At 37.1% G+C, this 26,735-nt stretch overlaps 1 protein-coding gene across 1 annotated transcript in view; it reads left to right on the top strand.

Moving 5' to 3' along the window:
* LOC137650079 (post-GPI attachment to proteins factor 2-like) overlaps positions 1-25,552 on the top strand; it is a 614,847-nt gene extending 589,295 nt beyond the window's left edge. Inside the window, exon 6 of the mRNA XM_068383148.1 lies at positions 23,947-25,552. Coding sequence (XP_068239249.1) covers positions 23,947-24,074 — 128 coding nt within the window. The 3' untranslated portion in view covers positions 24,075-25,552. The remainder of the gene's footprint in view (positions 1-23,946) is intronic.
* The last annotated feature ends 1,183 nt before the right edge of the window (positions 25,553-26,735 follow it).

Genomic DNA, 26,735 nt, shown 5'->3' with positions numbered 1-26,735 from the left:
GTTACCTCACTACTGTACAGATGTTCAACCAGTTACCAGTAGCATTAAGAGCACCCTGGTGCCAGCTGCCAGCATTACAACTCCGAGCACCAATAGCATTTTCAGGCAACATGTTGAGATAGAGCATCTTTGATTGAAACACACCCATGTTGCACTGAAAGAAGCATCAACAGTGGAGAACACTTTATGGTCTACATGCTACGCACACCAGCAGACTATGCAAGCCAGTCAGGCTATATGTCCCAACACACTGCTTCCACTCTTTCTAGAGAGTGCCCACACCACATTCGACCAGCCACTGTTTGCTTTGGCCAAGCAAATCCAATGGAAGTGGCCACACGAACGTGGCGAAGAGAGTTTTGTCATTCTCTTCGGTGGTCTTCATATTGAGATGGCAGCATACTGGTATAAAAAAGAACATGACTGAAATAGAAACCAGGTCTCTTTTTATGGAACTTGGGGAAGAACATAGGGAATTGACTTTTATGTATACTGATGGCTCCAAATCTGATGGTGGCGTAGGATTTGAAGTATATAGTAGTTCTTTTAACTGTAGAGGTGCACTTCCTCTAGTGTCTTCATATTTATTGCCTAACTATATGGCATACTAACCACGGTTGAGAAAATAGCGTTAAAAGGGAGGGCAATTTTACCATTTTTAGTGATGCGGGAAGTGTTCTACAAGTTTTAGAAGTTTTTAAATTCCAGTAACCCGTTAGCTTTAAAGATTTTGGAGTGGCTTTTGATTATTGGCCTGATAGGTATAACAGTTCGATTTTGCTGGGATCTGATACACTTAGGTGTGTCAGGAAATGAAGACAGATTCACTGGCAGAGAATCATGCAGCTGAGTTGCTACCAAGAAGCAGTCCCATTCTGTGTAAGGATTTTTCCCTACAATTACGAATTTTATTTATAAAAACTGGCAACAGCATTAGGATAGTTTAGATGAAAATATGATGAGATAAATAATCAATGTTATATCCCCTTGGAGGTATAACAGGATGCCCCCAAAGTGGGAGACTATTTGTCGTCTCCGCAATGGTCACACTCAGATGACATAGGTTTCTGCTGACTGGCCAACACCAACCCTATTGGGATGACTGTTTGGTATCCTTGAAAGGGAGGCAGTTGTTAATTGGATGTCCCACTTACAGCACAGAAAGAAATATATAGCTGTTTGAGGCTCAAGGTGAGGATGGCAGGTTCATCTTTGGTAAGATTCTTGGACATGTGTCGTACAAAGAAATTTTTGTTGAAGAATGATGTTATTTGTGACTACAGAACTGGACTGGTTCTAGATATTACTATGCACATAGGTACAAACCTTTATATACTCGACGATCAACTAAAATATTCAGAGCCAGTAATGAAAACTATTATCCTGGGACCACACCTTCCTGTATCTTGTTCCCATTTTCTCCCGTAAGAGGATTTGATGGTAGTTGGCAACCAAACACTTCAAACTATAGAGCTTGCGAAGTAAAACTGGAGGTGCTGGTGCGTCTGGCGTGGGGCACCATGTTTTTTTTGGGTGGAGCACGTAGCGGTCGGTATCCGATTGGATGCGAATAATGGTTGGGGCTGGAGTGAGTGTACAGATTTGGTGGGTTTGACGTCCTGCTGACAGTAGCATGTAGGTTAGACATATATAGCTTGCAGGTCAGACATAAACATGGTATGTTTATGGTGGGTAAATCTTTAATTGGTAAGTTCGACTGGGTACATCTGGCAACATTTTTGATCGACATCCTAGCGGAAAATATTGGAAACTTTGGACCAGGTGGTAATTAAAGGGCAGCCAGATAATTCACTTCACTTGTTCAGTGACCAAGCATATATTTTTGTTGTTGTATACTTTTGTCACAATATTGTGTATTTTCCCATAACGACTTTGTTTCCCTCTCTGTTGTCTGCGGTACAGTATGTATTATATTGAGGAGTTGAAGTAAATACATAGTGAAAGTATTAACACCACCACACGAAATTAAACCTTAAATTCATTAACAGTAAAGACATGTAGTTCAACACTTTTCCTCCCCCTCACTATATGCATTTAATGGTTTGACACGGAGGTGTGAAGAGATTAAGTTCTTTGACAGATAATCAGAGCATAATGTCTTTGCCAGTAGACAGATTATATATTAGTCCTTTCTCTCTAATGTTAATTTTACGTGTGTGTGTGTGTGTGTTAGAGAGAGAGAGAGAGAGAGAGAGAGAGAGAGAGAGAGAGAGAGAGAGAGAGAGAGAGAGAGAGAGAGAGAGAGTTTTATTCCATATTCTTGGCCGTTTAGCATAAAGTTTTAGAAGATTCTGTTTTAGTTATTTTCAAACATGAAAGAAATGTAGAACTGAAAATTATTTAGCCAAAATTGTTTACAATAATCATTACACCTTGTGGATTGATACCAAATATTTATTCAAAAGAAAATTAGATTTTTTTTTTCTACTACTATAACAACTAAAAAGAGCACATATTGTATATTTAACTCTGTTGGGTAGGATGGGTTGGATTCAACATTCGACCACGGAGTGACGTATCTATTCACAAGTCAAATCGGCCGCTAACAGGAACATGCATACGTTAATCGTAAACACAAATGTACGTACCAAAGACTGGCGTTGCAATGGTTCCTGCCAGACGTAAATCTACTGCATATGGCTTATATCTCCCCGACAAATGATAAAACGGGCAATTTCGTCTCACGGGAGTAAACAGGAGCAAGATAGGTGAAAGTGTCCATATTTGAATAAAGGTCATACTATTCCTACCGATAACTATTATAAAAGCCATAATCTTTGTACATCCTTTAAGAAAATAATACTGACTGTGCGTGAAGATAAAAAAAGCATCCCTAGATTCCTACATAGAATGCACAAAGTGGAGACTGTGAAACAAAAGAAGAACTGTATGTTGGCACTAAAACGGAAAGATCGCTGAGAATTTGTACTCATAACGAACATTCTTTGGGGTAAAGACAGACAGGAAAAACAATTTCCAGACTGAAAAGCCTGTTTTTAAACGATGTGATAACTGATTATATGAAACATATGTGCCTGGTGATACATCAGACATGCAAATTCATTTGGTAGAATGTACAAGGAGATTCATAAAAATGTAAAAACAATATATTTTCACCTAGATGATGTATTTTTTTAGATGCTTGTAAACTAAAAATTGTCCCTGAGGTAGTTTGCCTTGAATGTTGTAACTCAACTCTTCAAAAAAAAAAAAAAAAAAAAATGAGGAACATTCAAACTAAAACATAAGGAACAAATATGACACCTGCTCGACATGACAATGTTTGTCCTGACCAGTTTGTTTAGAAACATAATTTTGCCTCCATACCATTGCCCCCCATACCACCCCGAGGCTATAGGGTGAAGGTCAGAGAACCTGTCATGTCCTTGCTAACACAACCAGAGAAAGGTACACATATCAGTCACAACTTATTGCCCTGGCTGTGATCTTGCCTTTGGTCTCTCATGGTTCACATTTCACCACTTTAATACAATAGTAGGCTAGCTGATTGTAGGATAATCCTGTGTGGGTTTGACAGAGAGATATAGCGTGATAATATTTACTGAGAAATAGACTAGGTTGTATTCAAGGATTTAGCATATTTTTTATTGGGTACTGTATATGGAATCAGATGTATTTGTTTAGAGAGAGAGAGAGAGAGAGAGAGAGAGAGAGAGAGAGAGAGAGAGAGAGAGTGTGTGTGTTTCATCTGAGAAACTAATCTCATTTAATTTTCTTGAGTTTGTTTAGCCAGTAGATGTGATATGTATTGTAAATATCTTTATCAACATTACTACTTAATTTCTCTCTATACCATATCTATTTCACAATTTTACTTCAACTCTTCTTAATGTATGATATTTCTTCAGCCTGACTGTCCTAACTCAGTGAGTAATATTTCTCTTATTATTTTTATTTATCAAGTTAATATTATATATTTCTCTAAATGTCGTGACTATTTCCACATTCGTAAATATTCACTGCTGAGATGAAGGGTTCATGATTTGGAAGGTGTTTGCATTCATATGCTGGTTGCCCCACGGCACCGTTGACGACCCCTGCTACTGCTCATAAGGAAAATCTTCGTGACTCTTCTGCTCTCGCCATATCTGCCCTTCCTGCTGACGATTTAAGAACCAAAAAAGATCATTCTTTGGACACCCGCAGCTCCAATGTTTACACACTGGAGCCTTTTTCCATCTTCACGATACCATGGGTATAAAATATATGATAACATAAATAAAGATTTTAGAGTTTTATATTTAAATAGTGTTGCTTGTAATAACAATAATGAAGACTTAGTTAATCTCTATAATTTTTTTTTTTTGAGAGATTGAAAGAATAAAATTAAAGCTCTCAAAAGACAGGGAAGACTTTGAGGCTTATATTACTTATGCAGGGTGAAGATGGCAGATTCATCCTTTAAGATCCTTGGACATGATGTGTCGTACAATGCTAGTGGCATTTTAAAATTTTGTATCAGAAGCAGGTCTTTTTTATTCTATTTATCTTTTATAACATTAACTTTTATATGTTTACTTTCCTGGTTTTAATTGAATATTCTTTTAATCTTTATTTATAGTAAACAATATCGGCATCAATGACCTTCAATGTCAGGATGCCAGAGAACTTCAAATCAATCATTCATTCATTATTAGTATTTTGCCACCTTATCAACCTGTCTGTGCTAAGGTTAGACACTTGAACATTGTTGTCAAGAAATTTCACCCGCACCTAATGTAATGTTCAAAGTTTGCCCATGTCAATGTTAATGTACTCAAAGAAGAAGAAATTTAATTTACTCACAGTCCCATGATACCTCCATAGATTGTACAGAAGATAAATTATGTTACCGTTGTAAGGGAGCTCCCTCTCCAAACTCGAGACAGTGTCCTAAATACAAGCTGGAACAAGCAATAAATGAAACTATCAATTATGAAGATATTATCTTTGGTGGAGTTAAGAAAAAGTATTAGGTAATAGTTGAAATTATGCCAGTGTTGTATCCAGACTTTTGGTTTCAAGTGTTCAAGAACTGCTCACTCTTTGGCTGGTGTTGAATTTATGAATCCAGATAACTCCTCCTCACCAACATCAACTCCCTCAAAATACAACCCTTTCATAAAATTAGGAATACCTACTTAGACCATATAAAACTTGAGTCGATTCACTTTTGTATCATTGAAACGACTAAAAAATTTATTAGAATGTTCTGAATTTTCTTTACACATGGGACGTATTTTATAGGCTTATAAAGTAACTGTCAATATTGGTGTATTTTCAGCCATTCTTTACAAAATAAAGTATCAACAATGTCTTTTGTATCAAATATAATCTTATATCAACTACATAATGCATATATCTATGTATGTATGCTATCACTTATCCAATATTTGTTACTAAAAGTAATTTCAAATTGTATATTATTATTAGGATAATTAAGTCAGATAAATTATCAGATTCACAATTTATTACTAACAGAATTTGAGCTTCAGATAGAAAATCCCTCTTTGATAGGTGCTTATTTTTTCTCAGTAAACTGATCACTGAATCAGCCGAGCATAGAAGACGTGTTGTCAAATCTTCATTTTTTTCTTGATGATTCTCAAAAGTTTTTGAATTCCTTGTTCCTTATTTTTAGAGCTTCTTATAAGATTCCAACAGGTAGATTGAAATGCCATATGACAGAGTTGGTCCATGAACTAGAAGATAGTGTAGACTCTGAGGCTTCTAATACTATATAAATTTATGAACATGAGGCTTGCTGTTTCCAAACTAAATCTCTCAAACAGGTCAGGATCAGTTCTTGAAGAAATTTTGTACAAAGTTACATAAATTCCTTTGGTAAAGTCCGAGTCTATTCTAGGATTTTCAGAAGCAATTTCATAGTCTTGAAAAAAATTTTGCTTCCAATATTTCCAGCATCAGTCTTACCATATCCACAAGTCTTGGATACATCAATAATTAATTCAGTTTTTCTTTAAACTGTTGCTGTATGATTCTCTTTTAATCTTGGACATCTTTCTTTTCTTATGTGCTTCTTGCTTGCCACTTTTCTATAAGAATTTTATGAAAAATTTCTAAAAAACTTTCCATACATCGAATCCAGGCATGACCAGCTGAAAGCCCATATTATAGACCTTCTGATGTTGATGGATGACTGAAAATCTCATCTATAATGTTCATGTACTTAGGTTTTCACCATAGAGAATGCAACATTGAATTGAGGCAGTGACTTGTGATACAGCTGTGGCAACTTTACCATCTGTCATTGTAAGCTTTATATTGTGAGATACAAAAACATTCTCTCCAATATCTGTAGTGTGTTAACTTTCTTGCTTTCTTTAACATATTTGAACCCTGTAGATCTTCTTTGTTTTCAGTCATAACCAATATATTGAAGTGGGACCATGCAAGTCTTCAAAAGGCTATTTTCAGCAACAAGATCACTTTCTTTTGATTATAAATGAGATTGTTCCTTCAAACTCTACTTCCCAGGTATATACAGAGCTTTCCAAAGTAGAGAAGGTCGAATTGGAAACCCCGAAATCAAAATCTGCGATGAAAAAGCATGGACTAGAAAGTACAACTCCGAAATAGAAAAACCAAATAATGAGGAAATTTTGAATAAACCTAGAGAAGTTTCCTCTAGATTCAATCTGCAGGAAGGTTCATATATTAAAGTACCATATTCAATTTCTGAGGAAACTGAAACATTGCCTCAACTCCGTACTCTTAATCCAATCCTAACGTCATAACTAATCAAACTACAAAGCATTTATAAAGGTCGAGATCCATAAGTCCACACGATTTTCAAGTAGCAGAGGGAAATCAATTGATTATACACACCTCGAAGAAATAAATCCATATCCAGATATAGGCATTACTGGTAAGTCTATAATTTTGTACAAAACAACAACTGACAATAAAACACCCTATAAGATTTCATGCAGCTGCAATGATTGCTTATCGGAATTACTTATTTGGAATTTTAAAATCATAGATATGCATAGAACTGGTAATCTGATTGATAACTTTATCAACAATAAAGATAAAAACCAGTCATGTTAGTTGTGGGTTTGTTAATAATCTCATAAAGAGGTGTGCTAAAGGCACTCATTATCTTAAAAAGAAGAAAAGAAAATAAAAAAAAAAATAAACATAAGCTTATAATGAAGAAGCAAATAGTAATCAAAGTAAACATAAGAAAATTACATCTGAATAAATAAAACCTAATAAAAACTAAATGCTAGCACAGTTAAACAGAAACATAACTCCAGCAAAATAAACAGAAATAACCTTGCCCCGTGGAAATACGTCTCCATTGCCTTCATGTTCAATCCATACACAATGCAGTGGAATATTAATGGTCTTGAAGCACATTTGCATATAGAGGAAATTAAAAAACTTGAAAAATGATAAATATTACACAATACTAAGTTACAGTATACTAATAATACTATTCCTTCAGCTGAGGCATTATGAACTGCAATCTATATTCATAAAAAAGTAACTTACAATACAATAATATTTCATCACCATCTCTCCTATGCCTATTGACGCAGAGGGCCTCGATTACATTTCGCCAGTTGTCTTCATATTGAGCTTTTAAATCGATACTTCTCCATTCATCATCTACTTCACACTTCATAGTCCTCATCCATGTAGGCCTGGGTCTTTCAACCCTTGTAGTGTCTTGTGGAGCTCAATTAAAAGTTTGGTGAACTAGTCTCTCTTGGGGAGTGTGAAGAACATGCCCAAACCATCTCTATCTACCTCTCACCATGATCTCATCCACATATGGCACTTGAGTAATCTCTCTTATAGTTTCATTTCTAATCCTGTCATGCCATTTAATTCCCAATATTCTTCTGAGCACTTTGTTCTCAAATCTACAAAATCTGTTGGATATTGTTTCATTGTCATACCAAGACAATTTAGAAAGAGATGTGTTACAGTATTGTAACACGTCTCTTTCTAGATTAATTTATAGCCTGATTTTTATATGATATTCCGGGAGATTTGATTTCCAAGTTATACATAACGTAGCGATTGCCTGATTTTTTTCTTTTCCATCTTTCATTGAAACAAATTTTAGAATTCCTTTATTACAGGGCATAGTTCCTAAATACTTAAATAATTTTACCTCAGTACTCATTTCTCCTTCCAATGATATTTCATCTCCCATTGCGTGTTCTTTTCTCATCATCTCTGTCTTCCTCTTATTTCTCATGAGCCCAACCTTGTGTGATATTTCATACATTCTGGCAAGCAAGCATTACAAATAACGTGGTGTTGTTTCCAAAAGGACAGTGTCATCAGCATACTCTAGGTCAGCTAATTTCCTATCTCCAATCCAGTCCAATCCTTCTCCACCATTCCCAACTGTTCTTCACATTACAAAATCCATGAGGAGAATAAACGACACAAGTGACAACACATTCCCATAGAGTACTCTACAGTTCTCTGGAAATTCATTTGATAGGAATCAACTAACATTAACTTAGCACTTGCTATGCTCATGATCAGACTTAGTAGTCAAATTTACATATTAAAGAGGAATTCCATAATAATGCAAGACTCCACAAAATAATTGGTGAATGTTATCAAAGAATTTTCCATAATCCACAAATGCCATGAAAAGTGGATTCCTTTATTCTACACATTGCTGTACAACATGTCTTAAAATGAAAATTTGGTCAGTACAACTTCTACCTTATCTAAATCCTGCTGTGCAAGTGGGCCGTTGGGTTATAACTGAGAGGCGAGGTGAATGCAACTACTCTTTATTAAAAGTACATTAAGCTCAAATACAAAACTTTGGGACCAATAATGTCACAAAAATACAAACAAAATAAAACATAAGCTTGTAGGCTTACACAGGTTGGTTTATTAACAGTGCAGGGAAGAGCGAGTGATATGATTAAAAAGCAAAACCATTACAGTGTATGAGCATGTATGAAATCTGTGGTGCATGGTTCTCCCCTTTGAAAATCACATGCATGTGAAATAGGGTGCCCTGTTCTAATGAGGCATACTCTAGGAAGGTCATCTGGCAGGAGATATGCAGGTTTAAGGTGATCTATGGAGACTCAGTCTTCTTTGCCATGAATTTTGATCATAAAGCCTTCAGCATACTATGGATCATGAAGAAAGGGCCTGTGTAAGGGGACATCAGTGGTGGCTTGCTAGTGTCGTTGCTCAGGCAAAAGTGCATTGTTGAGTACAGATCTGTCGGTATGTGTTGATTTGCTTGGGCTTGCAAGTCTGGTGGCAAAAAGTAAATTTTCCAGAACGTGACGGAGGCACTGGATGTTATTGGAGGAGGTTGTAGACAGAAAAAAAAATGGGCTGAAACGACCAATGGGTTGCTATATACCATTTCATCTGGCGAGACATCCAAGGTGTCTTTAGGAGTGGTTTTCAATTCCAAGAGGACCTAGAGAAGCTTAGTAAACCAGTTGGAGTCATTGCAGTGGGATATCAAAGCTGCTTTGAGGATGCAATGAAAATCTTCAACCCTTCCGTTGGCAGCAGGGTTGTTAGGGTGTTGTTTGATATAGGGTGATGCCCAGGAGATTTGCTAATGATGTCCACAATTGAGAGGTAAAAGTTGTACCCCTGTCAGAAGTAATATGCTCAGGAATACCGAATCTCTCCAACATCCTTAGAGTAAAGCAGATATACATACTGAAAGGCCGATGTTGCAGTTTCCATGGGAATGGCTTCAGGCTGACAAGTGAAGCGATCTATGACGATTAACAGGTAACAATGTCTTTGTGATGTGGGTAGGGGACCTACTTCGTCGACGTGAATGTGAACAAAATGAAGCTGAGGTTGAGAAAAGGTTGCCACTCCTGAATCTGTGTGCCGATGTACTTTTGAAGTTTGGCATGAAGTGCAGGCGTGGACCCAATCCTCAGCATCCTAAATAATGCCTTGCCTTGCATTGGAGTTGTCGAGGGGGATGTCTTCCCAACAGAGGTATGTACAGGATGTCTTATATGCTTGTTACTCTGGGTCTTTTTATTGGGCTGCTACTAAGACATTGTAATAAATTCTCAGGGCAATAGCAGCCAGTGTGTTTCTTGACACGGCGTCGGGAATGTGATTCATTTTCCAAGGGACATGCTGGAGGGTGCTATTGGATTCAGCCACGGCAGAGAGATGTTTGGTATCGACAGGCAGTCCAGGGGTCGCCCTGTCAAGTGAAGGCAGACACCAGAAACATGTAGTCCTTGCGAATGATGAAGGGTGTATGTTCAAAGAAGTGGCCAAAGTGACGGACAACCAAATGCACTGCCAGCAAAGTTAGAGTAGCCGGATTCCACCTTGGACAGTTTTCTACTGAAACCGAACCAATGGCCGGAGCGAACCGTTGACCACCTGCTTGAGTACTGCACCAATAGCAACGTCGCTGGCATTTGATAGAGCATTCTTTGCATTGCAGAAGACTACTTATTGAAGGGGACCCCACTTTAGGTCTTTTGGCTTGCCCTTGAGGTAGGCATAGAGTGGCACAAGAGTGGCAGTGATGGCTGGTAGGAAATGGTGATTAAAGTTGATAATGCCCACATGCTACCTTCTCAGGGAGTTGGGGGACTCCTTCAGGAGTGATGTGGTGCCCTAAAAATGATACATCATTGGCGCCAAAGGTTCACTTGTCGTACCAAACTACAAGGCCGTTCTGTTGTAGGCGACCGAGCACGATGCGCAGGTGCCTGAAGTGTTCCTCTTTGGAGGCAGAGAACACAATATGCCGTCCATGTAACATACACAAAAGGGGAGGTCCCCTAAGATTCCATCCATGAGACGTTGAAAAGTGGCCCCAGTTTTACAAAGGCCAAAATAGGAGCAATTGAAGGTTTATGTACCGAAGGGAATGGTGATGGCAGTCTCGGGGATGTCTTCAGGGTTCATGGGCACCTAATAATACCTCTTCAGGAGGTCAAGCATGGAAAAAAAACCTTTGCTTTGTGCAAGTAGGTTACATTGGCAAAGTTTGGGAGGGGGTAGTGATCCAGTTCTGTCTGCATGTTCAGGCGCCTGTAAAACCCCACAATGACACAGGGAGCAATCTTTCTTCAGGACGATGTGTAAGGGTGACGACCATTGGCTTGAAGCCTTTTGGCAAAGGCCCATTTCTTCCATTTTAGCCAATGTTTCTTTAGTGATTGCCTAACAATCTGGTACCAAACACCTGAATCCAGTGAACACTCGGGACCCCATCGCCTTAATATGGTGATAAATACTGTGTTTGGTAGGTACTATTGGCGTTTGGTTAAGTTCTGGATGAAAGACTTCTGGGTACGAGGTGAGGAGGTGGGCATAAGCATCCATGGGTGTGGTGATGTGGAGGACAAGGTCAGAGGAGCCGGATTTAAGAGGTCTTGACAAGTAAGAGTCTGCGTTGACCAACCATCAGTGAGTGAAATCAGCCAGGAGGTAGAAATGTGAGGACATCCACACCAAGGATTGGCAATGTTACATCAGCGACGAGAACCTTCCAATGATCTCTGGCTCTTCCAAACGATAATGTGAGGTTTTCATGACCATTGATGGACATCTCGGATGCATTGTCCCCTACCAGCCAGACATCAGCAGACTTGGGCAGATTAAGTTGTGTCCTGGAGAGTTATCTTAGCAGAAGAGAGCCGCAAGCACCCGTGTCTACCAAAACTCACACGCCTGTACCTGCATTATGTAAAGGGGACAGGGGAGGCCATTGCCACAAGCAATGGCCTACTTACACGTTTATTGGTCACTGACAAATGCCGATGTTGAATAGATGTCCTTTTCATTAGGAGTGGAGGCATTGAAGGGGATGAAGTGGCTGTCCCTAAGGCATCAGCTTTGGTCAACAGGTCCTTCATGGGCAAAATATCACATAGGGTATGGCATCGCATGCAGGTTCAGGTTAGTGTTATACCCAAAGGGCACTAAGAAGGTTCACCTTACAAGGAAAGCCCTCTGTGGCAGGTTTTTGGAGAGTGATACTGGTCATTTCCCTGAGGGCAAGCAAAGTCTTTTGATCCCCCAATGGTTGTTGAGAGAGCTGAAAAAGCTTGACTGCATACTGCTCCAGGAGGTATATTTTGAGGGCATTGCACACTATTGGGGTGACCTCTTGCTTGCAAAACCAATCTGAGATTTCCGGGAAAGTTTCCTCCGGGATCACCGTGAGACCATAGTCTGCTTTGGTGCTTGAGTCAGGCCCTTGATGCAAAACTAAACTTCAGCATTCTGGAACCAGACGAACGCTTCTCCGCTAGCGAAGGGCGGCAGTTTCATTGAAGCAGCGTTTGTCAAAGAGTAAAGTTCAGTGGGCAGCATTGTAAGAGAAAGACACAGCAGTGAGAGGATAGGTGGAAGGGAGCTGGTTCTTCCTCCAGTGGTCACCAATGTGTGATTGGGGTATTATTAAACAGACATCAACCTTAAATTCCAGGACTCACAAACAACATCACAAAAATTCAAACAAAATAAAACATAAGCTAACAGGCTTACATAGGTTGGTCTATTAATAGTGTAGGGAGGAGCGAGTGATAAGGTAAAAAAGCAAAACCATTAGTGTACGAGCGTGTGTAAATCACGTGCGGTACACTGCTTGTTCATCTGTCGGCTTTTCATCAATCTTTCTCTCTAATCTCTTTAGAATAAGACTACTATATATTTCCATATCAACTGACGTAAGTGTGAGGCCTCTGTAATGATTGCAATTAGTCAGGTCTCCTTTTTTGCCATTTTCATAAACACTCCTAGCACCCATTCATCAGGTTTTGCCTGTTAACTCCATATTCTACAAAAATAATCTTGTAAGTATTCTGGGGCTCAATTTATTTTCGGCCAATATCGTCTTAGTTATTCCATCATATCCAGGGCTTTTCATCTTCGTTTATTTATGAAAGCTTCTACTTCAAACACACTGAATTCATTTATGGGCACATCCTGAACTTCAGGTATATCATTGAAATTATTCCCTTCATATCTCTTATTCATGACCTCACTCAAGTAATCCATCCGACGCCTTTTTTTTCATCTGTTGTTATAATAGATCCACCTCTCTTTTTTGATTGGTATATGGTTCTTCTTCCTTGTCCCCTTAAAGCTTTCATTAATGATTATGTGAGCGATTTATACACCATATCCTCTTTCTGAATTCATGTGTTTGTCATCCTCGTCTGCTTTCTTGTCTAAATATTCTCTCCAGTCATACCTGAAATTTCTTTTGACCTATCAATACTAGAATACTTAGCATGTTCTACCTTGTAATTTTCATTACTTCCTTGAAAACTTACAAAAATCAATTTCTGTCTTTGCCTCTTTTTTTATAGCATTCCAAATATTTGATATCCATGGCTTTCTCCTTGTAACTGCATTTCCAAAATATTTTCTACCAACTGACTGATAAATGTTCTCAGTATCACACCGTTCTTCATTAATTGTCTGCTCTTCATCTCTTAAAGTCTGCAAACGAATCCTAAATTCCATTGCAAACGTTTCTCTGTACTAATTTTCTAGAAGCTTAGTTGTATCAAAGCTAGGTATTCTGTCTACATTTCTCTTGGGTTCTTTCAGTTTTAATTTTAGTGTGGTAATGAGCAGCTGGTGAACACTTTCAATATCTGCACCTCTATAACTTCTGACGTTTCACAGAGTCCTTCTCTCTTTAATGATAGTTTTGTTATATATTTGATTTTTGTATTTGTCATATGGTAAAGGCCATGTATATTTGTGTATACCCTTGTGCTGGAAATGAGTATCTCCAATAACAAGATGGTTTGTCAAACAAAAACTTATAAAAAGTGTCCCATTTTCCTTTGCAACTTCGCCAGGACCCTCAACACCCATCACATTCTCTATACCTTGTACCTTGATTATTCCTTGGAAAATTAGTATTTAAGTCACCAATCACAACTTACTTTTCATAATCTCATTTTGTTTACCAGAAGCTCTCCATCCCATGCTTATCCTTCTTTTGTTTTCTGTCTCGGGCCCTGGGGAAACACTTACTGTTTGTCCTGAGTATATATATTCATTAAAATTCTCTAGAGGTTTGTCTATAACACTTATTTGTTGTCTCTGCTTTTTCATTGAACTTTATCTTAGTTTTACTCATATTCATTTTCATTCTTACATTTCTGCTTTTTTTTACTCAAATCTTCCATCATTTTTTGTATTTCCTCCCATGATTCATTTCTGCTTACATTTTCCCAATCCAAGGTTTTGAAAACTTTTAGGCATACTGTTAATAATTCAGGAGTTATGGGGTCTCCCTGTGTAACTCCTTTCTCAATTGGAATTTTCTTGCTATCTTTATGTAGTTTCAAGGATTGCTGTATTGTATTTCTTGTATATATATCTTCAAGTGTCCTAACATGAGATTCATCTATTCCTTGTCTTTGAAGGGCTTTCATTACTGGTGAGGTTTTGACAAAATCAAAAGCTTTCTCATTGTTTATAAATGACATACATAGATGTATGTCATACTCAGTTGATTTTTCCATTAGGTGATTAATTACTTGGATATGGTCAGTTGTTGAATACCCATTTCTAAAGCCTGCCTGCTCTCTTGGTTGATGAAAGCTTAGCTGTCTTTCTATTCAGCATAATATCTTTAAATTTTATATATAACGGAGAGTAAACTTATTGAGTACTTAATTTTTAGGTCTTTAGTGTCTTCCTTTTTGTAAATTAGTATAATGATAAAGTTTTTTTTTCAAGCCTGTAACCATAGAGCATTCTTCCAGACATTTTGTGTAGTTCAACTCGTTTTATTACTATGAAATCTCCTTCTCCTGCTGCTTTGCCTCTTTTCCTGCCTTTTAAGGTTTTTACTTCTCCTACTGTATGGTACCGGCGTACGTGTTTCATTATTTCTATTGGCAAATTTATTTCTTATATCACTATTGTATAGAAACCCTCTGCAATTTTTATCACTCCTTATCTATTATTGATATTTCCATATTCATCCTTTAGAGCAAACATCTGTTGGCACCCTCTTCCAAATCTTTTCATCGATTTGATGCTCCTTTCTTTTTTTAGTGTTCCTTCAATTTTCGTCTTATTGTCTTTATGGGAATCTTGGGTTTTAAGTTTGTTTATTGATTTGGATAGATCTGCTAGTTCTATTTCATCTCTTTGGGTTTACCCTTATTTCCAATCTTTTCTTTATTAGGATTTTGGTCTTTTCTGATAGTTTTCCTTGATCTTGTTTAGGAACTTTGCATTACACTACAGTACTCATCAAATAATCTTTAGCGCCCACAAAGAATTCTAAATAAGTCAATTTAAAAAATAGAATTTTGGACTACCTCTGATGGTTTCAGACTTTCTCTTGAAAAAAACTTAAGCAATGGTGTGTTATGAGAATATTAAATGGAAAAAATCAAGAAATAATTCTCATATTTGTTGACACTTTGATCCAGTTCTAATATAATGTAAAATATTTGGGACCAATATTTGATACCTAAATTGGAGCGCTCATGTATTTTACATGAAATATACATGTAGTAATGCTACAAACCCAATTAAAAGTTGTCCAATACAATATGGGGTACAAATAGAGCAATTACTGATGATATACAAAGCAGTATATGGGTCATGATCTAAAGCTACATCGGAGTCTTTATAGATTCAGTACACTCGTGAGGTTGGAGACTTTGTAGTAGAACCTTTAGATCTTCCCCCAATATCTCAGTATTATCCTGAATGTAGGGAAAAAAACCTTGTCTTTACATCAAGATTTTTAACAATACAGAATACATTAGAAATTCTGTCCACCAATTCTCCTACAAAGAAGCTCTTCCACCACAGCAATACATAGATAAACAAGCATGGACCACCATTACAATCTACAAACATTAGAATGATCCTTATTCAAGCATCTCTTTCCTCCACCTTGGATCATAAAGAAAACAGAAATATGTTTTCATCCTTTTTTATTTATCAATGAAATATAGGTATACTTTGAATCACCATAAATGTGTCTTTGAATATAATCAAAGGAAAGGACTTTATTATGCTATATATACTGATGGCTCTATAGCTTAAGTGGGTGCTGGCTGTGCTGCAGTGTCTTCAGACAAAATAAGTGAAGCAATAATATTTACATCTGAACGATCTGTAATCTTATTAGCAGTTGACATTATTAAAACAATTGAAGATAGTGCATCATAAGTATGTCATCTATACCGATTTAAGAAGTGCCATGGAGGTCCTAAAAGGTTACGCTATGTTTAGAAGAATCAAATTGTATTACAAATTAAAGAGCTCCTTAATAAATTATACTTGTAAGCTGTGAATGTTGAAATATATTGGAATCCTACCCACGTTGCCATTGTTATTAATGAAAAAGTAGATGCTGCTGCAAATTTAGCAATAAATCTACCAAAACCGGACATTAAACTATCTGCTATGGATTATATAATTAACATAAAGTATTTTATTGTAAGAAAGTGGCAAACGACTGGAATAATGAATTGGGAAGTAAATTAAAACAAAAACTTATTTCTCAGTGGGAATCAATATGCCAGAAGGATGGGAGGATGGTGTTAATTGTAGTAAAATTGCATATTGGTCATACAAAATTTACCCAACTCTTTTTAATGTGGACACCTCACGAAACTGTTCTTAAGTGCAGTAAGTGTGACACTATTTTAACCATCCAACAATTTTTCTTTATATAAGTAGTTTCTAAAACATAGAGTAAATTTTATCTGACATTTTATCAGTTGCCGAGTATTTTTCTGTTTTTATGATTCTAATGTTCTTTTAAAAATAGCAGATTTAATGGATAGAATCTAAATTTTTATCACAGGGTTTAATTTCTATCTTATTTCATTATCAATAACAGTTACAATATGTTTTTTATCTCCCTAATGTATTTCTGCCAGCTCTGTAGGAGACAAGTCAAGTCATTGGACTGGTAAATCTCCAACCTTCTGATGATAATAATTGTAAAACTTTAGCTAATCAGTAAAGAGAGACAAGAGTTGATTCCAACTCTGCAACATTTATTCCTGTCAAATTCAGGATTTGTTCATAAAATCTAAATAAACCAACCCATTTCCAACATTACTGTTGATTGGTATGTAACACTTGGCTATTTAAGGACAATTTTATCACTAGCAATCATGATTTTTCATTTTTCAAATGAACCACTAATACCAAAGGCAGACACCAGTCAGACTGTGTGGATGATGTGCTTCACTTGACTGTTTTACATTTGTTAGTTGAATGTCCCAGTCTTGGGGATCTCGGGGACCAGTTCCTCTCTGTCACTCACCCCCCAGATGCTGAAGCCTTGATGAGGATGGGGGGCTTAGGGACTAGCAGTTGGGCTCTAATGAACAATGGGAACTACTTCCCCACTGGACCTCGGTGCCCAACTGTTGATCCAACTAAATTAGTCAGCACTTTCTCTCCGTTCCTTAGATTACTTCTTATTTTCTCCCATCTCTTCCTCTTGGGCATGAACTTGTTGACGACTTTAGCTTGTACGACTTAGATTTTGACTGCTGCTTTGGATTTGGCGCAGGGTGGGATGGATGTCATGCCATCTCAACCTGTACAAATTTAGACGCCATCACCCTCTGGCAGACCCCATTGGGTGCAGACTAAGTCTGTTAAGAGTCGGGCTCCAATGATCCGGTTTTAAGTCACCCATATTTGCGGGTAATGGGTGACGCTAGGCATTGGAGTCGTCGGTGGGAGGGGCTAACTACCCCCACTGACCAGTGTACGCCCACCTTAAGAGAGGCAGCCCCTCTCTAATAGAGGACTGGTCCCCGCTGAAGCCTCTTCTCGTGTTGGGCCACATGGGATAGGAGGACTGAAATCCTCTGATAAGAGGTGGATAACCCGGCTTGCTTCTACTCCTAAAACTAACCCCTCTGTTGACGACCCGGAAACTCTAAAGGACCATGCTACTTATGTTCAAAAACAAAGTAATTTGGGTGACATGGAGAATTTGCGAATCCTTCACATCACTCAGATCCCCATTGAAACCAATTATGATGTTCTATATAAATTATTTCAATGTTATGGTCACATCAGGGAAATTAGGATGAGGCTTGAAGGTGACAAATGGGATTCATGGATATCATTTGATAACCATGATGAAGCATTCAAAGCTATCAATGATATCATAAATATTAAAATCAGTAATTTGAATTTCAAGGGTGCTCTTTGCGATCGGGTACCCAAGAATCTGGATGTATATAGGCCTGCAGATTGGATTGATAAAAGTATAGAGGTAGTTGTACCTTCCCAGAGAAAGCCAAAACCACCAAAGTGGCTTATTGCTCAATCAAAAGGGAGTACTGGAAATTATTTCAAAATATGTAAATTTCTTCAAAAGAAAGTAGGTACTATCGCACCAGGAGATATATCTCGGTTTGGAAAGAACAGTTTCCTAATAAGTGCCAAATCAGAAACTCAATCGGTTATACTTTCCAATTTAAATACAGATAACGAAGACATAAAGCTGGATGTGAAACCCCATCTAAACTTCAGTTATGGAAGGGGAGTAGTTTTTAATAGAGACTTATATGAATTCACAGAAGAGGAGATATTGGCCATGTGTCCTTTAACTGTGTGGAAAGTGCATAAAGTCCCTGGAACGTCAATGATTATCTTGACTTTCCAGGATGCTGATGTGCCTTTCCACATTTACATAGAGAATGAACGAATTAAAGTGCGAACTTTTAAGCAGAAGCCGCTGCAATGTTTTAATTGCTATAGATATGGGCATCCATCTAAAGTATGTAAGAATGATAAAATGTGTAGTACATGCTCTAATGTTTACCATGGAGACTGTACACTAGAGGCCAATTGTATAAACTGCAATTTGAATCACAAATCTACGGATAGGAACTGCCAGCAATATAAATTAGAAGAGGCTGCTCTCAATAAATCCAGTATTGAACACATAAGTGTGGGGCATGCCAAGAGACTATTGAGTAAATCAGCAAGTTATGCAAAAGTATTGAAATCCGGAGAAAAAATGAGGCAGGAGACATCCAGCCCACCTAATACTGCCTCTATTCCCCAGAAAAGAAATTTGCCATCTTCTGATAGAATTCTAGAGGATAAGGCAAGAATATCACGTAAGACCTTTCTCACCTCTTGTAAACCTTTGTCCCCCACTACAAAGGATAATTCTAACCTCTCTCAGGCTATATCTTTGCCTGATTTGATGGAGGTTCCACATGAAACAGAATTATCAGGTGCGCCTGTAGTGGGGAAAGCATCAAAACCTAATAAATCACCACCTGTCAATAGGAAAAGAGAGAGACCTCCATCTCTCTCACCCCCATCCATTAAAAACACAAAAGTTATGTCATCAAATAGATATGATGTTTTGCCTGTTGATATTTCAGATCAACAGGAAAACTTCTTGAATCAATCAAAAATTCAAGTGGAGGTCCACCATCCCCCACAAGAAATAGGTAACAACAACACTGAAAAGGCTAATATAAAACCTAATTTATCAAGACCCAAACTTAAGAAGCCTACAGAAAATATTGTCAAATCAAAAACTGTCAATGGGAAGACCTCATCAAAGATGTCTTCCAGAAAATAATACATAATTTTTTCATCCATTTTGCAATGGAATTGTCAGGGTTTGAGGGCCAAATATGAAGAACTTAAGCTCTTAATTCACGAGCATTCCCCCATAATTGTATGTCTCCAGGAGAGCAAGCTTGATGCTAATACCCCTTGTCCTCGCGAATATATTAGTTATAGGACACCTTATGATCACGGAGTAGGGAGCCATGGCGGAAGTCTCATGTACATTCGTCGAGATGTTCCCCAAATACCTATATCTATACGTACAACCCTGCAGGCAGTTGTTGTACAAATTGATATAGGGAGAAAATATACAATATGCTCTCTGTACTTACCTCCAAATGATGATATTTTATATGATGATTTAGCAGAGGTCATTCAACAACTCCCTCAACCTTTTCTCTTACTGGGAGATATGAATGGTAGACATCCTTTATGGGGTGATGTTTTGGCCAACACAAGGGGCAATATTATCTCATCAATTGTGGAGAATGAGGATGTGGGGCTCCTTAATACAGGAGAGCCCACACACTTTCATGTTCAGACAGGTACTTTGTCATGCATTGACCTTTCAATTGCAAGCTCTAACTGCCTTCTTGATTTTGATTGGAGGACATTAGACGATTGGCATACTAGTGATCATGCACCAATCATTATAAACACCAACAAGGGTCCGCCTTTGCAAAGATCACCACGTTGGAATCTAGACAAGGCAGACTGGGTTAAATTTTGTGAGCTAAGTGAAATCGAAGGGAGAGCAGAACAGTTTGAAAGTGTTGATGATGCCATAGACCTACTGAATGGAACTCTTCATACAGCAGGAGTCAATTCAATTCCCAAAACAACAGGGTTATTCAAACGACGACCAGTCCCGTGGTGGTCTTCAGAACTAACTGCACTCCACAGAGCCACAAGAAGATCTCTAACACGATTGCGTAGACGCAGAACTGATGAGAATTTAATAATGTACAAGAAATGTAGAGCACAGTTCCGTCGTGCCATGAAAGAAGCAAGGCGCCAGTCATGGATGTCTTTTGTTTCCTCTATTAACAGTAGAACACCACCATCTTCTGTGTGGAGGAAAGTAAAAAAGATAGCTGGCAAATTCACCCCCAACCCACCACCAGTGTTGAAGGTGAATGGCCAGTATGTAACTGAAGCAAATGAAGTTAGCAATGCCCTGGCTAATCATTTTTCAAATGTATCCAGCAAGTGTGAAGGAGCCCCTGGTCACCTGTATAGGAGCACTGAAGAAAAGAAAATTTTAAATTTTGCAACAAGAAGGGAAGAGTCGTATAATTCTCCTTTCACTGAAAGAGAATTTGATTCCGCACTTGCTCATTGCAACGATACAGCCCCTGGACCCGATGGAATTCCATATGCAATGATTAAACATGTACATTTTAATACAAAGCTATTTATTTTAAGCATTATTAATAGAATATGGCATGATCATAGCTACCCAAGTGTTTGGGAACTAGCCATTATTTTAGCCTTTTTAAAACCCGGTAAAGACAAGTTTTTAGCAGCAAACTATCGTCCTATTGCATTGACATCTTGTTTATGTAAAATCATGGAGAAGATGGTCAATGCAAGGCTGATATGGTACCTTGAAAAGAAAGGTATTTTATCACCGATTCAATGTGGATTCCGAAAAATGCACTCAACGACTGATGTGTTGATACGACTTGAGTCATCTATTTGTGAAGCCTTTGCTTCCAAACAGCACCATGTTACAGTATTTTTTGACCTTGAAAAGGCATATGATACCACATGGAGATATGGTATTCTTAAAACCATTCATGAATTGGGATTGAGAGGAGAGCTGCCACTATTTATTCAGGCATTTCTTTCACGTAGAGCTTTTCAAGTGAGAGTGGGGGAAACTCTATCAGAGAGTAAGTGCCAGGAAGAAGGAGTTCCTCAGGGTAGTGTGCTGAGTGTAACCCTTTTTGCACTAGCAATTAATGGGATATCCTCAGCCATTCCCCAGGATGTTTTCTCAACACTATTTGTGGATGATCTCTCAATATCATTTGCTGGCACTAGAATGGCAATGGTTGAGAGAAAAATCCAACTCTCTATTGATAAAATTATCCAGTGGGCTGACATGAATGGATTTAAGTTCTCGACAAGTAAAACTACCATTGTCCATTTTTGTCGTATCCGGGGAGTACATCCAGACCCGGATATATACATTAAAGGTCAACGGATACCATGTGTATCGGAAACCAAATTTTTAGGTTTGATATTTGACTGTAGACTTACATGGGTTTCTCACCTAAAAGCGCTAAAAGCTAAATGTGTTGAAGCTCTGAATATCTTAAAAGTATTGTCCCATACATCATGGGGGGCAGACCGCAATACTATTTTAAAATTATACAAGGCCTTGATTTTTTCCAAAATTAGTTATGGTTGTGAGGTATATTCTTCAGCCACCCCAAGCCGGTTAAAAATATTAGACTCGATACATCATGCAGGTATTAGATTATCTACTGGAGCTTTTAAAACCTCGCCTATCCCAAGTCTCCTTGTTGATGCTGGAGAGTTACCTCTAGACCTTTACCGAATGTCTTCCATTCTTCGGTATTGGTTTAGATTGCAAAGACTCCCTAGCTCTCTAGCCTTTCAGACTGCAAGCCTTGTAAGACACGCATCATACTTTGAGTTGCACCCAAAATCTCCTCAACCTTATGGCTTTCGGGTGAAACGATTTTTAAATAGTCTGGATATAATTAGAAATAAGGTACTTCCATTCAAGGTATCATCAACGCCTCCATGGAAATTACCTGACATATCTTTTTGTAAATACTTTATTGGAGTTAAGAAGAATATGACTGACTTAGAATCCAGGTCTCTTTTTATGGAACATGTCGAAGAACATAGGGGATCGACTTTTATCTATACTGATGGCTCCAAATCTGATGCTGGCGTTGGATTTGGAGTACATAGTAATGATTTTAATTGTAGAGGTGCACTTCCTCTAACAGCTTCCATATTTACTGCCGAACTGTATGGCATATTAACCGCTATTGAGAAAATAGCTTTGGAAAAGGAGGGTAATTTTACAATTTTTAGTGATGCAAGGAGTGTTCTTCAAGCTTTAGAAGTTTTTAATTCTAATAACCCTCTAGTTTTAAAGATTTTAGAATGGCTTTTTATTATTGGACGGAAAGGTATAACTGTTCGATTTTGTTGGGTTCCAGCACATGTAGGTGTGTCTGGGAATGAGAAGGCAGATTTACTGGCGAAGAATGCGGCATCCGAGTTGCTACCAAGGAGGTATCCCATTCCATGTAACGATCTCCTACCTTACATCAAGAAATTGGTTTGTGATAAATGGCAACAGCACTGGGACAGTCAAGACGGCAATAAAATGAGGGAAGTAACAAATATCATATCACCTTGGAGGTATAACATGATTCCCCGAAAATGGGAGACGACTCTTTGTCGTCTCCGTATTGGTCACACACGGTTGACACACGAGTTTCTGCTGAAGGGCCAACACCAACCGTATTGCGAGGACTGCTTAGTACCTTTAACAGTGAGGCATTTGTTGACCGAATGCCCTAATTTTACTAACTTAAGAAATAGATATCTGTTTGAGGCTCGAGGTGAGGATGGCAGGTTTATCCTTGCCAAGATTCTTGGACATGATGTGTCTTACTATGCGAGCGGAATTTTTAGATTTATTTCAGAAGCAGGTCTTCTGAAAACTATTTAACTATTTTAATGACTTCTTAATTTTTATGGTTTTAATCGAATTCTCTTTTAATTTTCATATACAGTAAATGGTATCGGCGTCAATGACCTTAGATGTCAGGATGCCAGAAAACTTTCAATCAATCAATCAATCAATCAATCTCTGTCACTCATAGTGAGGATGGCAGGTATATCTTTGCAGGTACTCTTATCTTCTTATAGAAATGTTATATATAATGTCATTAAAATTTTTAAATCTACTTTAGAATGTGGCCTTTTTATACTTTTTCAACGTTTCATATATTAAATTTTTTTTTTTCATATGTTTTATTTAATGAAAAGGTTTTTGCCAATTTTACTCTAATCATCACCTAAGATCATTGAAGTTCTGATGCTTGTTAATTCCTAATCGTTCATTTATCATTGTAAGTCTATTCATACTGTTACACAAGCATATATATTGTAAAACATCTTACTTTGTCGCTCTTTGGATGATGTCGGGAAAATAAAGATAAACCTGTCCAAAAAATAATTTTCCCTTGTGGTTTTTATAAATAGAGTATGTGTTTTCGTATATAGTTCAGTCTTTATTTCAACTGTATATGGTACAGTGTTTTCATTAAAATATTTTTTTTTTTCTTTTTTTTGCAGTGTATTCCATATTTGCATTCCTGGAGTACTTGGTGGTGCTGACAAACATGGGATTCCACATGACTGCCTACTACGACTTCCATAATCACGATCTCGTTGTTGGTGAATGGAAAACTGCTAGTAGTTGACAATTAGTGTGAAGAATTTCAAAACATGACAGCAGGATACAGCCATAATCCTTGTGGTGTAATGTGGGAAATTTGGAGGTTTCAGAGTACTTTTTCGTAGTATTTCCTCGCTTTTTACTGCAGATTGCATGATTATTTTTTCTTGGTTCTGTAGCTTGAGTGAACGGAAAGCACTAGACTGTTAGCAACAAATTAATTTTATGTTATGGTGGTCAAAATATGTAAAATTAGAATTGTAAAATTTTAGGGTACTAAATTAATGGGATATGTAAAGAATACAGATAAAATTTGTGAATTTTTATTAATATAAAGTATACTGTAAGTAGAATATTGACCATAGAATTCAGTCAGTTGACTAAAATGAAGAACTTCTAAAGTCTAATTTGATTTCATATTTCCCTTCTCCATCACTGTTCTAATTTTCATAGTTGTATATATCTGCACTATGGTATTTAAAAGTATTACATAGCTCGTATTGTACATCATAATTGCATACAATTTCATTTCCACTTTTAGCATTTATTAGCGTAGCATTTACTGTACTGATTTGAAGGTATATTGTTTAGCAAGTAAAAGGCATTTAATTCCCCATCCCTTAATAGTAGTTAATGCTTTCTTGCCTTGACCTTAATGTAACAAAAGTAAATGCCTTGTAGATACTTAGAATGGAAAATTTGTTAGGAATGGCCAGGATATAAGCTATGTTAATTCTTTTCATTGAAAATAACTAAGAAATTTTTATTTGTGTTGCATCCAATTTTATTACTTGGATATTGCAGAATTATTAGCAATCTGATATACAACAATTATAAATATATCTCTGAAAATTAAACAAAAAAATAATTTACTTACAAGTGGTTTCTTAATTATTTTCCTACCTTGCTGTGTTTGGCATACCTTTACTTTTCAAGTAGTTCTTATAGCTCAGATTTAGCTAGCTTTTAGCTTAACACAGGTGTTTATTTAGTGAGAACAAAAGTAGATGCTTTCTGATATTTTGCACTACAGTGCTGCATTTTAAATGGGTATAATTTTTTGAGTTACTGTAAATTAGATTTAAAATTCTGGTAATACATTCCAAACTGTTGGTGTACTATTTTATTTAAGCTACTGTTCAGAATTCCAAATTGTATATTATTGATATTGGAATGGCTAAAAGTTTGAATAGTCTTCTGAACTTATCTGCAAGAGTTTAAAATGTCTTCTTGGTACATTTCTACATATGAATATTGTAATTGCATAAATTTTTATTTCATCAAAATACGAGAAAGAAGCTTAAGGAAGATCTGATTGCAGTACAGTAACCAAATCATCACCTGTGCAGGTTTAACTGAGTTTGAGGTACATGCTGTCAAGTGTTGGTTTTCTTCACTCATTATTTTGTGTGTAAGAATCATTTGTAATACTGTACAGAACATCATTTGATATCTTGTAGATACCCTAGTTATAATTATATTTGAATATATGCTATCCATTCTTGTTGGCTTTTATTTTTTCATAGACATTTATTTTTTGTTAGTTTTTTAATTATTCAGTTTTGTGTCACACAAGTAAGTGTGCAGCTGAAAGATGGTGAACATCATCCAAAAAAATATTATTTATTTGTTATGAGTTAGTAGTTAAAGGTAGGTGAGACATCCCTCCCTCACCTGCAATCACAAATTTTTTCCTATAAAATTGGTCATTGGTATACACATGTGTTGGTGATCTTCATCTGATCTTGCTATCCCATTATTATCTTTGATCTTTTAAGTAGCAAAAAACCTTTAATTGGCTGCGAGTGTCATTTTTGGACAATTGATATATGGTGAAATTCTTATATTCTTGGTAGTTTGCAAGTGTAGAGGTGCTAATCAACTTAGAGTGCTTTAGGCCTACTTGGAGTATGGTGTATGGTCTCTACATGTAATGTATTCATATTGAATATCAGTGCGAGTGTACTATTAAGAGTTGTTGTTATTTCCTTTAATAGTGTTGGTACAATATGGAAATATAAGTATTATTATTTATTATTATTTCTATGAACCTCTCCTGCTGTTCATATTGCTCCTTCTTTAGAAGCTCGGTTTAGTCAAGACTTACCCGTAAAGATTTACCGTTAAATGTTTTTAAATTTTCCCATTTTCTTTCCATACAATAAATACATGTCTTTAACAAGGAATTGAACCTTCTAGGAGTAAAGGGTAAGAAGCCCAGAACTGCTGTGTCAGATACTCTTTGTCTCTTTCAGGTTGTGATCAGATGTTCTACAGATTGTTTGCTTATGACGTATTAAGATGTATGTCTTCCCCTAGTTTTGTTAGCAATTATTTGGTGGAGTGTGCATGGAAATTAGTTTTTGGGGCAGCACTGAATTTGAATAACCAGTGTGAAGAATGAGTTCCACTCATGAAAAAGTAGTTTTATTGGTTGCCGATCAAATTCCAAAATGAAACTTGCTGTTAGTTCAAAGTAAAAGCCAGGAAAGACTAAGCTATTTGATTATATCGGGGATGATGAACTTACACCTACAGCCTACAGTATAGGTGGGGAGGGGTGGGGGAATTAGGATTGGAAGGATTTGAGGGAAAGATGTTAAAATGAAGTACAGTGGGAGGGGAAAAGATTGGGGCAGACCCAATAGCTCTTTGTTGTTGTTTTTTTTTTATGCCTTGTGGACTT

Source organism: Palaemon carinicauda, chromosome 11 (assembly GCF_036898095.1).
Source record: "Palaemon carinicauda isolate YSFRI2023 chromosome 11, ASM3689809v2, whole genome shotgun sequence".
In the NCBI taxonomy this organism is placed as follows: Eukaryota; Metazoa; Arthropoda; class Malacostraca; order Decapoda; family Palaemonidae; genus Palaemon; species Palaemon carinicauda.
Note: the sequence above shows the minus strand (reverse complement) of the source record. Positions and strands in the feature narration are given on the sequence as shown.